The sequence below is a fragment of the Scylla paramamosain genome, unplaced genomic scaffold (assembly GCF_035594125.1).
Source record: "Scylla paramamosain isolate STU-SP2022 unplaced genomic scaffold, ASM3559412v1 Contig35, whole genome shotgun sequence".
NCBI lineage: Eukaryota > Metazoa > Arthropoda > Malacostraca > Decapoda > Portunidae > Scylla > Scylla paramamosain.
Window position 1 is genome coordinate 379969 of NW_026973700.1, and position 15337 is coordinate 395305.

At 38.7% G+C, this 15337-nt stretch overlaps 1 protein-coding gene across 11 annotated transcripts in view; it reads left to right on the top strand.

Moving 5' to 3' along the window:
* Positions 1 to 7677: 7677 nt before the first annotated feature.
* Positions 7678 to 15337, top strand: part of LOC135097868 (uncharacterized) — a 40791-nt gene continuing 33131 nt past the window's right edge. For 5 of the 11 annotated variants that reach the window (XM_063999962.1, XM_063999960.1, XM_063999955.1 and 2 more), the window contains exons 1-3: positions 8433 to 8497; positions 11265 to 11426; positions 12835 to 12916. In XM_063999962.1, coding sequence (XP_063856032.1) covers positions 11385 to 11426; positions 12835 to 12916 — 124 coding nt within the window. In that variant the 5' untranslated portion in view covers positions 8433 to 8497; positions 11265 to 11384. Of the gene's footprint in view, positions 7758 to 8431; positions 8498 to 8741; positions 9147 to 11264; positions 11427 to 12834; positions 12917 to 15337 lie in introns of those variants that run through there. The other 6 variants (XM_063999963.1, XM_063999964.1, XM_063999959.1 and 3 more) reach the window with 5 other exon arrangements.

The following is a 15337-nucleotide window of genomic DNA, read 5'->3' on the forward strand; positions in this document are numbered from 1 at the left end:
TGTACGTCTCTATGCCAGACACTATCACTTTTGTTATGCTCTCGGCACACAGAGACGGATCTCTGACACGGAAGCAGTAGTCATTCCAAGGAAAACTAGCAAAATACCTCCCTGGCCATTTTGTGGCTCGGGTGACGACTTTAGAGCACAATTTCGGCAGAGAAACTAACATGCCACACCTGTTCGGGACTGACGCAGACATCTTCCAGTACATGGAAGTAGGTGACAAGGAGTCCGAGTGAGTTGCTGACAGAAAGAAGAGGAAGGCGAAGAAGCAGCTTCAGTTCAGCAATGACTATGAGCCAGAAGGGCATTAGGAAAACCTGGCTACAATGCAGCAGGTGGCGCCTCCTGATTCCTACGCCTTCAAGTGCATAATACTTTGCAAAGAAAAGGCGACCAGGTTCCATCTAATTTCTCTGAAATGTCATGTGACTACCATTGGATGTTGTTTTGAAGAGAAAAAAAAAAAAAAAGTGAAAGTGGAAGGCAAAAACAGTTGTCTGTCTTTATATGCAAACATCTCAGTCTGTCTTTTTTTTTCTTTTTTTCGTTATTTCTCGCTAACCACTGCACCAATTGTAATGAAACTTTTTGCATATGAAAGAGTTTTTTTTTTTTTTTTTTTTTTTTTTTTGAAATTTTTTTTTATTTATTTTAATTAACTTATTTATTTTTCTTTTATTTTCATTTATTTATTTATTTATTTATTTTTATTTTCTTTTTTTTATTGTTTTGTTGTTGGGAGAACAACAGTAATGTCGAGGGTTAACCTTTCGTAGTCAGTCTCAGTATTGCTTTTATAGGGATTGTCTACAACAGTTTTCATAGTCAATTCCTACTGAAAATTAGTGACAGTGACTCACTTCTCCCTTACGTCTTGCCGACCACTTTTGCGTTTCCTGTCAGTTGTCATTGTGATGGCCATCATAATAATACCTCGGAGTCTCCACCCGGGGAGGGGACCACAGATGTCCCCAGGTCGGACTGCTCTTCTTGTATCGACCCTAAGTGTCTTGACACCCCTTTCAACTTTTCTTCATTAATTTCTGCCTCATTTGTGGTCTCAGATCTAATTTTCAATATGTAGAACATCACCAATCCTCTACTAAACCTCATCTTCTTTTCCTCACTGAAACATTGGTGTCTGAGGCAACTGACACACACACACACACACACACACACACACACACACACACACACACACACACACACACAGAGAGAGAGAGAGAGAGAGAGAGAGAGAGAGAGAGAGAGAGAGAGAGAGAGAGAGAGAGAGAGAGAGAGAGAGAGAGAGAGAGAGAGAGAGAGAGAGAGAGGGGCCAAAGCAAACATTATATGTATAAATGGTTGTTGTTCACAGAAAAGGTTTCTCTAAAAAGGTGTGTGAGCTTGTGCTTGCACAGCAACACGTGTTTTACATAGCGACAGGAACACGTGCTCCTCCTCTTCCTCCCCCTCCCCCTCCTCCTCCTCCAAAGGCAGTAGATATAGTGTATCTAGATTTTCAAAAAGCTTTTGACAAAGTTCCCCATAAGCGGCTACTAGCTAAATTGAAGTCACATGGTATAAATGGAAAACTTCTCAATTGGCTTGAAGACTGGCTGTCTGAGAGAAAACAGCGCGTTGTTTTAAATGGTAAATTTTCAAACTGGCGAGAAGTTCTAAGTGGTGTACCACAGGGATCAGTGCTCGGCCCTGTTCTTTTCCTTATTTACGTTAATGATATCGATGAGGGCCTCACCTGTAAAGTATCTAAGTTCGCTGATGATACAAAAATGATGAATAAAGTAGTCACGTCTGAGGATAAAAGAAAATTACAATCTGATCTTGACCACTTAGCCACTTGGTCAGACAAGTGGCAGATGAGCTTCAATGTAGATAAATGTAAAGTGTTGCACATTGGTAATAATAACGATCACACTGATTACTTAATGAACGATACCGAGCTTCTTAAGGTTAAGGAGGAAAAGGACTTGGGCGTTATAATTACCTCAGACCTCAAGTCAAGTAAACACTGCTCGGAAGTAGTTAAAACAGCAAATAAATTGGTTGGGTTTATTGGTAGGACTTTCGAATTCAAATCAGAAGGGGTAATTCTCACATTGTTTAATACACTTGTCCGACCTCTACTTGAGTATTGCGTCCAGTTCTGGTCACCCCATTACAGGAAAGATATAGACAAGCTGGAGAGAGTCCAAAGAAGAGTTACCAAGTTGATCCCACGACTGCGGAACAAGCCTTATGAGGAGCGCTTGAGGGAACTCAACTTGTTCAGTTTAGAGAAACGGGGAATGCGAGGTGACTTAATTGAATTGTTTAAGATGTGTCGGGGCTTTAATAACGTAAATGTAAACAACTATCTCATCATTGACAGTTCCAACACCACTCGAAATAATGGCTACAAGATTATAGGTAAGCGTTTCAGATCAGACGAGGCTAAGTATTATTTCTTTAATAGAATTGTAAATGTCTGGAACTCTCTCCCAGCACATATTGTCGATAGTAACACAATAGAAACTTTTAAACAAAGGTTGGACAATCACCTCGCAGAAACCCCTCATATAACGTACTTTGCGCCTACATAATTTTTTTTTTTTTTTTTTTTTTTTAGTTAGTGTAGTGAATAGTATAATTTCTCTTTGATCCTTTCCTATCACATCTTAGCCTTTCCTCCTCCCTATACTCTCCTGTTTTTCCTTCCTTGATCTCTAGTGTCCTCCATCCTCTAACCCTTAGAATCTGTAGTGGTAGTTGTAGAATAGACACACAGACAGCCTCGTTAGGCCCAGTAGGGCTGTTGCTGTCTGTTCTTTCCTTTGTATTCCTTTGTATTCCTTTGTATTCGCTATCCTATATCTCACTTTAGATTAGATAGTTTGATTTATCACAGGCTGCCTCGTAAACACACACACACACACACACACACACACAAAGGAAGAGCTGCTATTTGTTCTTTATTAATGTTCCTTCTCCTCCTCCTACTACTACTACTACTACTACTACTACTACTACCTAGCATAACCTAACCTACGTGCCGTCACCACAACCTCTTCTAATGCTAATGCCTCCTCTGGTCTGCCCCCGACACGTCCTCTCTATATTAAGACGCAGACGTGAGGAAAATGTGTGTGATAAAGATCCGGTCCGTCTGTAGAATTATCACATTATTATGGTGTCAGAGAGAGAGAGAGAGAGAGAGAGAGAGAGAGAGAGAGAGAGAGAGAGAGAGAGAGAGAGAGAGAGAGAGAGAGAGAAATTAGAGTAGAGTTTTCTCTCTTGAAGGAAAAATTTGGTCCTTTCTGTATGTGTGTGTGTGTGTGTGTGTGTGTCTGTCGGTGTCAGTGTCTCGCCTCAGTATCTCGAGGGAGGGAAACTGTTATCACTGAAAACTTGTGAAGGAGAGAGAGAGAGAGAGAGAGAGAGAGAGAGAGAGAGAGAGAGAGAGAGAGAGAGAGAGAGAGAGAGAGAGAGAGAGATAAAGGTGATAGAAAGAGAGGAACATCCCCAACAGGAAGGCATCTGGTAGAGGAGGAGGAGGAGAAGGAGGAGGAGAAAAAGTAAGGTGCAAAGGAAGAGAAAAAAGAGGGAGAAAAAAAAAGGCTGAATAATACAGTAGAGAAGAAGAGAAGGAGGTGGTGGCGGTGGTGGTAGAGAGAGAGAGAGAGAGAGAGAGAGAGAGAGAGAGTTAACACAGATTGACTCTATTGACCAGTTGTTAGCGCTACCTCAAGGAAAGGCAGTGTGATGTAACCTCTTCTCCCAGCCCCCCCTACTCCCCTCCCTCCCGCCCCTTACTATTTCCCAACTCCTCACTGCTCCTAGATAAACGTCTCCTCCTCCTCCTCCTTCTCGTCGTCCTCTTCCTCCTCCTCCTCCTCCTCCTCCTTGTTTTTATTCTTGTTCTTCTTGTTTTTCTTGTTCTTTTTGTTTCTTGTTCTTGTTTTTTTCTTTTCTCGTTCGTGTTGCTTTGTTGTTATTGTTGTTGTTGTCTTCGTTGTTGTTGTTCTTCTTAGCCTTCGTCTTCGTCTTCGTCTTCTTAGCCGTCTTTATAGCCTTTATCTTCGTCTTCCCCATGGTCTCCTCTCCCCCCACGCCAGCACGACACCACATCCCTCCCATCAGTAGATCCATTTCAGAATTTAATCTCTCAGCAACAGATCTATTGTTATTTTTGCTCTTTTACTTATATATATATATATATATATATATATATATATATATATATATATATATATATATATATATATATATATATATATATATATATATATATATATATATATATATATATATATATATATATATATATATATATATATATATATATATATATATATTTTTTTTTTTTTTTTTTTTTTTTTTTTTTTTTTTTTTTTTTTTTTTTTTTACTTACCAGTATTTTTGCATCCATTTATATTCCTTCTCCTCCTCCTCCACCTCCTTCACCGCCGCTGCCGCCGCCTCCCACAGATGCCCTCGTTCTCCTCCTACAAGAAAAAACCGGAATCTGGAAGCGGAAATCCACTCCCTTGAGTCTGCCCTGAACACTATTAGCGGCGGCGGTAATATTCACAGCAGCTTGGGATGGCAGTAGCTGGAGGGAGGCAGAGAGAGAGAGAGAGAGAGAGAGAGAGAGAGAGAGAGAGAGAGAGAGAGAAATTGTCCTTATTCTGAACGCTTTCCTCTCTCATCTTGTCTATTTTCAAAGGCCACTGAAATGATTAGCTAGGTTCTCAAGAGTGTTTCTCCAGTTTCTGCTGTTAATGGCGTAGAAATCTCATTAATTTGCCACTAGAACCGTAGAAATGCTGTTAGAAACTCGTGTAACATCAACTAGAGTCTTTTGAATGTAGTAGAGGCACGGTGCAGAAGTGTTTAAGAATACGATAGAAGGAGAGGGAAAGTGAGGCGAGGTATTGTGGTATGGTGGGTCTTCTCGCCTTAGATCTCAGAGGGGAGATGAGTGTTTTTGTTTTTTCTTTCTCCCCTCTTCACTCTGAGGAGGAAGGAGGGAAGGAAAGGAGATAGGGAAGCTGATGGGCGGAGTGAGACGAAACGGTGCTGTTGTCGTGGTGAGTGAAGTGTTTAGCGGTGTGGTGTTGAGTGTTGTGGCGGTGAAGGGAGCATGTAGTGTTTCTCTCTCTCTCTCTCTCTCTCTCTCTCTCTCTCTCTCTCTCTCTCTCTCTCTCTCTCTCTCTCTCTATTTATTGAATTCATAATTTAAATTCCTTTTCTTACGATATTTTGTCAGACTTAATTTTATATCTCATTCGCCGGAAAAGTAAACGCACACACACACACACACACACACACACACACACACACACACACACACACACACACACACACACACACACACACACACACACACACACACACACACACACACACACTTTTAAACCAAATACCTCCTTTTATACGAGTATACACGAGGAAAATCATGCGAACACCAATATCTAAGTAAGTGCACGCTATTTTACAGCTACACTTAGCATCCCGCTTGGCAGATCTCGCCTCGCATCGCCCTTAGTGGGAGGAAAAAGTAAGATTAATAAGAAACAGGTGGTAGAGAGAAGCTTAGCGGAGGCTGAGAGAAAGAGTGCGTTGAAGGGGAAGATACCAGCAGGAGTGAGGGAAGCAATAAGGAGCGTGAAATAAGGATGAAATAAACGGAACACTTTGCACAGATTGATTAATAGGAAAGATGTGCAAGAAAGCAGTGAAGGAATGAACAGATAGATAGATAGAGAGATAGATAGATAGATAGATAGATAGATAGATAGAAGAAAGATAAAATAACACAGAAGAAAGTGAAAATAACACAAATAGCAACACTGAAATGAGATAAAACACACAAAGCACCACTACACATTGTAAGAAAGAGCAAACTGATGTAACGAAATGAGAACAGGTAAATTGAGGTGGTGGTGGTGGTGGTGGTGCTGGTGGAAGTGGCGATGCAGAGTTACAAGTATGAGGCAGAGAAGGGAAGGGGAAAAGGAAGGGGACTAGAAGGGAACTGGAAGGGGATGGAAGGGGCTGGAAGGGAAAGGCCGGATCCATTACGCTACGGAATGTTGCCAGGAAGGGGAAAATGTAAGATGGATGTAAGATAGTTGTGGGGAAAATATATATGAAGGGAAACCGTGAAGGGATAAAAAAAAAATATATATATATATATATATATATATATATATATATATATATATATATATATATATATATATATATATATATATATATATATATATATATATATATATATATATATATATATATATATATATATATATATATATATATATATATATATATATATATATATATATATATATATATATATATATATATATATATATATATATATATATATATATAAAGGAAATATTAGAACTAGTATGACGTCATTGGAGTGTAGAGTTTCTGAGAATGTAAAAAGGGAAATGAGAGGAAATTTTTACATAATGTGTCGCTATGAGGGGAGGTGAAACTCTCTCTCTCGGTGCGGGAATGTTGTGAGGGGAATGTGAGGGCGAAGATACGGGCGGAAGAGGGGAGAGTAGAGGCTTCGTTGTCCCTTGAGGGGATGCCAGGTGTGTTTGTGTTTGTGTGTGTGTGTGTGTGTGTGTGTGTGTGTGTGTGTGTGTGTGTGTGTGTGTGTGTGTAATAATAATAATAATAATAAACGGTTTATTCTTTAGGCAGTCAACACACTGAAAATGTACATTGGGGGTGGGGAAATACTTGACATTAATCCTAAAGGTAAGTCAAATCTAGAAGGGACTATTGATTGATGGCTCGCACCATGGTGGGAATCGCACTGAGTCTGTACCGGTCCGTACGTGGCGCCTTTAGGGGCGTTATCTTATTGTGGTGTCTGGTGGCACGGGTAGGGCGAGGCGCGTCAGGCGGCAGCATGTTTCTGAGACGTGTGTGTTTACTTTATGAATGTGTATCTTAGTTGAGTAATTACTGATGCATATATTATTACTGCTCTCTCTCTCTCTCTCTCTCTCTCTCTCTCTCTCTCTCTCTCTCTCTCTCTCTCTCTCTTCCTTTTCTTCCTTTCTTCCCTCCTCACTATCTTTCTTCTCTCCCTCATTCTTCCTTCATCACTCACCATCTTTCATCTTCCCTTCCTTCCCTCTCTTCTTTCCGTACACACACACACACACACACACACACACAGAGAGAGAGAGAGAGAGAGAGAGAGAGAGAGAGAGAGAGAGAGAGAGAGAGAGAGAGAGAGAGAGCTCTTTTACTCAATATAGGAAAAGAAAACTATCCAACTGAATGTGTGTGTGTGTGTGTGTGTGTGGCGCAGGGCAGATCTCTCTCTCTCTCTCTCTCTCTCTCTCTCTCTCTCTCTCTCTCTCTCTCTCTTAAAATTGCTTTGGTTTCACTTCCCAGAGTACGAGTATGTTTTCAGTGTGTGTGTGTGTGTGTGTGTGTGTGTGTGTGTTGTTTTGATATACTGTTTTATCGTGGGCTGGCAGGGCAGGTACTGAGGGAGGGAGTGTGTGTGTGTGTGTGTGTGTGATGTTTGCTTCTAGTTAAAACTCCACCAGCTCTCAACTATCTGGGTCAGTGACTTTGTGTACAACACTTGAAAACAAACTCGCGCTCCGGCAATAGCTTACGAAGGCAAACTGAGGTGTATATTTTTAATGTTGCTCCTCCGCTGGCGTCTGATGTGAAATACTTGAGGAAATGTGGTTCTGGGGTACGATTTTATTCCTTCAAAGTGTGTTCTGGTAAGATTTTATTCTTTATAAATGTGTTCCTGGTACACTTTTATGTCTTATAGGTTTGGGTGAAAAACAAGTGGTTTTAATTTGTTATACTTGTTGATATATATATATATATATATATATATATATATATATATATATATATATATATATATATATATATATATATATATATATATATATATATATATATATATATATATATATATATATATATATATATATATATTGCATGGTATGGTTACAATGGTTTATTTAATTATTAGTTCATTTAGAATTATCTACGATGTTGGCCTGAATACTTAGAGAGAGAGAGAGAGAGAGAGAGAGAGAGAGAGAGAGAGAGAGAGAGAGAGAGAGAGTCCCAGCTGATTTTAAATGGCCTTGAGTGAGGCGTTGCATGTAAGACAAAGGGAAAGAAAATAGTGATGGATTAATTCCAGTTTCAAAAAGAACTATAATTCATAGTTTTGAACCATTACTTAAAGATATGAAACACATAAGGATTGAGTCACTTCATAATTTAAATTTAATCATTCATTTGACTTTGTTCTATTGAAGCTTTAGTCCCTTATTATTAACTCATCACATTATGTATTTGAAATTTTTTTTATATATTCGTCAGTATAGTAGGAGGTGGATAGTTTTTGACCGATCCCGTGGGTATATTGTTTTTAAATATTCAATGAAAGACGTTTGGAGAACGTCAAACTTTCTTTGCCACAGAGAGAATGAGAGGACGGGTAAGAGCTGTTGCTGGTTATATAATTAATTTTAATTTTATTTTTATTTTTCATGTTTTAATAAGCTTGCTGTTGTCGTAGGTCGTAGCTATGGTAGATAAGACTTTGACTGATCGCCAGTCAGTTAGGGAGGGTGAAAGAAAACTGATTCTTGGCTAAAAAGAGATGACGGGAAGGAGCTGCTGCCGGTGATATAATTAATCTAAGTTTCAGTGAGCTGTTGTCGTAGGTTACCACAATGATAGATAAGCGCTTGATAGTTTTGATAAGTATCCCTTGACAGGAAATATTTCAGGAACACTTGCTAATGTTATGAGAGGACAGACTTGATCGACGCGGCCGTTCTCTCGTCATAACCAGAGATGATTAGTGTTATACGACTCTTATATACTTTGATTTTCATGTGTCAGTGCGTCATGCTGGTCATCTTGTTAAGTAGCTTGGGTAAAGTTGAGTGAGGAATGAGTCTGCAGCGTAGGATTACTGAGACTGACGTGGCTTGGTTGAAGTGAAGTGTGGTGTCCTCCGTGGTGTGCACATGCCGTGGTATAGGTGCGGTGTGCTGTGGTCAGGTGTTCTTTGATGTGTGCTTGTCGTGGTGGTGTGTGGTGTGGTGGTGTACTGAGGTATAGTGGGGCCGAGATCTGGTGTAAGTGTGGTGTGGTGTGACTAAGGTGTTGTGGGTTTATGTATAGTGTGGCGTGTGGTGTGGTGAGGCCTAGACTTGCTTCAGGTTTGGTGTGGCTGAGGTATTGTGGGGTGTGGTACGTGGTGGTGTGACAGGTTGTGTGGTGTGTGGTGTGGTGTGACTGTTGTGTGGTTCGTGGTGTGACAGGTGAATGCAGATGAACAGCACAGTGCATTGACACACTCCCTGTAGTACATGAAATTTCACTAAACCTGTCATTATACTTCATGAGATTTATGAGTCCATCCTTTGAGTGCCATTGTGTCCACTTATGCACCATTGTATTGCATGGGTGGAGTTTGTTAGCCTGATTGATCACACAGCATGGGAGGACAGAGGTGGGAGGGTAAGGCAAGGGAGGGGAGTAGAGGGGACAAGAGGAAGCTAAGCTAGGATGTGATTAGGGCATCTTGTATATACATATTTCCTTGGCCCTGCATCTCCTCTTATTTTTGGGGGGCTGTTACTGACAATAACTACATTATTCACTTAGGTGATGGCAGGAAAAATTTGTTGTGACGTGCATGACAGGGTAGGTTTGATTTAAGTCAAATTATTTAAGTTTATTTAAATTATCGTAAAAAATAATTATTTAAATCAAAATTAAATATACTGTATCCAAAATTATTGAAATGTTACATTGGGTCAAATATCTAATGATTTAAATTATATATATATATATATATATATATATATATATATATATATATATATATATATATATATATATATATATATATATATATATATATATATATATATATATATTATATATATATATATATATATATATATATATATATATATATATATATATATATATATATATATATATATATATATATATATATATATATATATATATATATATATATATATATATATATATATATATATATATATATATATATATATATATATATATTTTTTTTTTTTTTTTTTTTTTTTTTTTTTTTTTTTGTACTTTTATGTTTGATTGGAGTTCCACTTCTTTTTCTTTGTATTTATGTATAGTTACTTTAACCTAACAGATCTGATTAAGCTATGATTTTTATGTGAAAAACTCCTCTTGGGTAATGTATATTAAAGTACAGTTTCATTTAACACTGGCCAAGTTTGATACAAGAAAATGGCCTCATAAGACTGAAACAAATAGTTACTGGAACAACCCCTAAACCCCTAAAGGACAGGAACATTCCTCATGGACACCCCTCCAACCTGGGCTGGTTTTGACAATTCAGTGAAAATAGGTCATGTTCCATCAATTTCTCAACTTTGCTTTGACCAACTACTTAACATGTAATAGCATCACACTTATCAATTCTTCCTCTTCAATCTTCTGCCACCGTGAACTTTGGAAAATTTGAAATTTGAAATTATAGGTCAACTATAGAAGCCACCTGCCTCTACATTGCATCAACTATAGACACCATCCACCCTATAAGGGTTAAACCAGTAAAGTGCCGGGAAGGCGATTGACGAGGGAAGCTGTCAGTAATGAAACAGTGGAAGCACCCTGCAGATTGTGCACTTGACTAATATTCAGATCACTCTAGCAAAAAACATTGCAAGAGTCGAATGGTTGTGCTATGTACTGTTGGATAGGAAATTTCATTTTGTGTTTATTGGTGTCCACTTTTGTTGAGACAAACAAAAGTTGATGAAAACCTGCAAAAACTGAAGTTTGGTTTACAAAATCCCAATTTTGACACACTTCTACTTTTTACAAGTTACCCTTTGACTTCAGCCAATAGAAGAGATGAAAGCTATATCATATAAAATTGATAGAGTTGTGTTGTCATATGGTGCAAATTTTGTTACAATCGGCTATGTTGTTGAAGAGATATTAGTGTTTCAAGAGTGTTATAGTTGAGCTGGGCTGGATCAGGCAGCTCAAAATGAAACAACAATCTCCTTAGAAAACTTTGCTTTGCCTGTAATAAAAGAATTGATTTATATAAAAAATCTGATGTAAATCAAGTAAATAGATTTTTTATTTTATTTGTTTTATTCAACTCTTGTACAAATATGTTTTGTTACTTTTGTTATGTTAGTTTTAATTGCAATGTTGCTTTCAAGGGACAAGAATGTACAGCAAGAACTTGCAGAACTCGGACAGAAGTGAATTACTGGATCTGAACACCTGAGTAGGTAAAGAAGCACAGCTGCACAAGCAAAGAAGAAACACTACTACCATGAATGCCCAAGACTTGTATGACAATGTGCTGCAGGGAAGGGAGCGTAAGTCATTTCAGTTCAGTGATGAGAACTTCTCACCCAAGTCTAACCTGGCTGTGTCCCCACACTACACCACCCTCTCTGGCACTCCATGCCGATGACTCTCACTCTCCTCCAGTACTTGTGACACGCCTTGGTCCAGCCTCTTTGACTCAACTGAATTTTCAATCAGCTTATCGCCAGACAACCATGGTTCCAACTGTGGGCACATTTATCCCATAGAACGATCACATTCAGAAATGGGTGCCAGTACTGTGGAGACCAAACTCAGGAAACTGGATCCACTCAGGTCATCCTCTGATCCAGAGATGAATTGTTGCCACTCGGAAACTCATGTCTCTATAATGAAGGCTTTAAACAAAAGTTATAAACGTGAAGAGAATCTCACTGGTGACTTCTCCAAGGCTCTGTTGCTTCCTATCCTTGAGATTGGGAAACACCCAGACCTTCAGTCTATAAGTGTTCATACTCTAGCTGATGTTATTAAGGGCAAGTACAATGATAAACTTGCCTCCTGCAGAATTATTGACCGTAGGTACCCGTATGAATATGACGGAGGGCACATAAAGGGGGCAGAATTGTGGCACTTGCCAGAGTTAGTGACTCAGAACCCAAGAGCTAAGAAAGGTGTTTCACTTATGCCACTATAAGGCCTTCCTTGAGCTTATTTCATTATTTTCCCTATATCATTCTCTCCATCTTATGTTCTACAGTCCCTCCTTTCTAATGCATGAGACTTGCATTGCTCTAACTAAACTTTTTATTGGGCTTATTAGAAATTAGGTCATTTATTGTTTAATTGTGTTATTTTACTGAGGATGTTTAATATTTTCATGTCATTCATCCATTAACAAACCTTTTTATTGGCTTTATTAGAGATTAGGTAATTTATTTTATTTAATTGTGTTATTTGACTGAGGTTGTTTAATATTTTCATGTCCTTCATTCCTTCCTGTCAAATTCATTAACCTTGCAATGTTCAGACAACACTTGTATAGTGTGAATACTTTGGTATTTTTTGTTTTGTTTTACTGAGATTGTTTAATATTTTTATATCATCCACAAATTCACAAAACTTGCAATACTTAAACAAAACCTCTAATCTGTGGATTGGAGATCAGGCATTCTGTTCTGTCTTACTATGTTCTGTTTTACTTATTTAATCTGTGGATTGGAGATCAGGCATTCTGTTCTGTCTTACTGTGTTCTGTTTTACTTATATAATCTGTGGATTGGAGATCAGGCATTCTGTTCTGTCTTACTGTGTTCTGTTTTACTTATTTTCATATGTCCTGTCAAATTTGTGAGACTCACAATACTCAAACAAAATTTGCAATGTATGGATTGCAGATTAGGTATTTTATTCTTTTTCATTGTGTTCTGTTTCACTAAGATTATTTAATATTTTCAGCCCAAGAGTGACACCACCATTGATGAGACACCCGAGGACAACCTCTGGCTACAACTGGGCTTTACTGTGGACTCTGAGACAGGTAAGCTTTGGGGATCATTAGCTTTAGTCATCAATACTTAATTAGCATTGGTGAAAACTAGTGTGCATTCTTTCATTTATTTTTAAGAGGTGGCCATTTCTGTGATAGTGGTGCCTTAAGCTGACTAATGTTCTTTTATGTAGAGAGACAAGAATATGATGCACTATCTAACAATTGAATATTGTCTTAGCTAAGTAAATGCTCACAATTGGCCAGTTATAAAGACCTGGCCATTTCTGCAACAGTAGCATCTCATGTTGACTGAAGTTTTACCATCTTAGAGAGAGAAAAAAAAAGGATGCATTCATTGTGTAGCTATTCATATATTAGCTGACACTGTGCCTCCATGATAAAGTGGGTCGTGTACTTGACTACGAATCTGTGGGCCCTGATTTGAATCAGGGCTGGGGCAGTTGATGCATAGTTCACCCATTTGTCATCCTTTGGATTGGTTGGTAAAGACTACCTGGGGAAGCATGGGGAAGGTAAACTATGGAAAATTGAATATCCCTTACCTCTGTGCCCTTGGGTAAGGGATATAATCCATCTCAGTTTCAGTGGTGTACACGGAGATGAGGTCATGTGCAGCTATAACTTGTGCTCCCAATTTTACCTTGACCTCAAATGTATGCTCATGAATGCCTGTTTATGTCTGTGATGCACAGTTGCAGGGTCTTTTAATCAGAATGAGTATGGTATGGTCTCGTGGAATGTCAGTTCACCTATTAATGCTTAGATTTCTTCATAAATACCTCTTCTAGTGTCTCAGGCACATTGACAATCTGCTGAAGATATTGGTAATGCTCCATACTCTTGGATATCTTGGTGTTGAAGGTTTGGATCAAGGCATAAGCTAGCTAACTCTCTCTCTCTCTCTCTCTCTCTCTCTCTCTCTCTCTCTCTCTCTCTCTCTCTCTCTCTCTCTCTCTCTCTCTCTCTCTCTCTCTCTTGCTTTCATTAATGATTCATGATTCAGAGTCCTGCAGAAAGAGTGAAGTCTGTGCTGCTTGGCAGATGCAGATGACAAGGTTGATCTTAACTTAGTATTTTGGAAAGGGAGGATTGGCTTGGTTTGATGCTGAAATTGGCTGCTCCTGGCTTGTTCCTTACTCCTGATAGAATGAGCCAATTTCAAGTCTGGTACTCCTTCCATCACTACATTAAAATCTACTTCCTCATTCTCTTCTTTGCTTTCTCATGGTGAACTGCTGGAGACATTTGATTCTCCTTTGTTGTAAGGAGAGCTGTAGCCTCTGTATGGGAGACATTAAAGAAAGTATCCACTTTCAGTGGCTTCATATCCATAGTCTGAGTGTAACATTCTGGAGTGATATGTGGTGAAAAGATCCTTCTCTTGATCTGATCCTTAATGCAGCATCTCTGTTTGTGCATTCATGACAGTTCTCCATTCATCACTAATAAACATGACCTCTTCTTTGTTTCACAGATATCCCTCTTACATATGATGCTCTTCACACCATCTGTCCATTTCATTTCTGGTTCTCTTCTCAGCCTTACACCTCACACATCCTCACCACTTAGCCCTGTTCTTCCTCTCAGCATGCCCAAACCATTAGTGATAGGAGGTATAAAGCCCCTCAAATTGTTTGGGACTGGAATTGCTTATGGTCCTGATGTCCAAGGCACTGCACTTTATACCTCATGGTAGAAATATTTGTCCCACCTTCAGATATATTTTTCAAGTGTTTTTCTGATGCTCCAAAGGGAAGGCATGTTATTGTCATTACACTTTCTGCTCTACTCAGTCAGCCTATTCTCTTTCCACATCAGTTATCCTTCACACTTCATTGTTCACAACTGACTCATTATTCAATCCTTATGTGTTACTCCAGACATACTCTTCAGATATCTCATCTCAGTGACATTCATTTTCCCTCTCTCCTTGGTTTCTGAGTCTCATGTTTCAGTTTCATTAAATATAGTCACCACTAATACCCCATCCTAAAAGTTTTCTTTGCAGTTATTGGAGGTAAAATACATCCATATATATACAGTTTTCAGTCTTCCCCACACCTTTCTTGCATCATTCATTCTAATTTTCATTCATGCACATATTCTTCCATCCACAGCAACTTACAAACCTAAGCTGCTTAAAACAGGCTACTTCATATGGTCTTAATCACCTATATCTTCCCACCTGGTTGGCATCCTCCTTGAAGAGGGTAGCCAGGTCAAGACACATACAACATGCCTTGTCTTATTGTAGAAACAAAAATACTGAAGAGAAATTCCCTCTCCTTTCACTGCACCCCTCTCAGTTACCTTTTCTAAAAGAAGCAGTATTTTTTTCAAGGTAGCTGTAAAGTGCACAGTGAGGCTGTATCTTCCTGCCACAGAAGGGAATCTTGACTATAACCAACAGAAATGAGCAGATGACATGATTGGGTTTAGCACAACAAT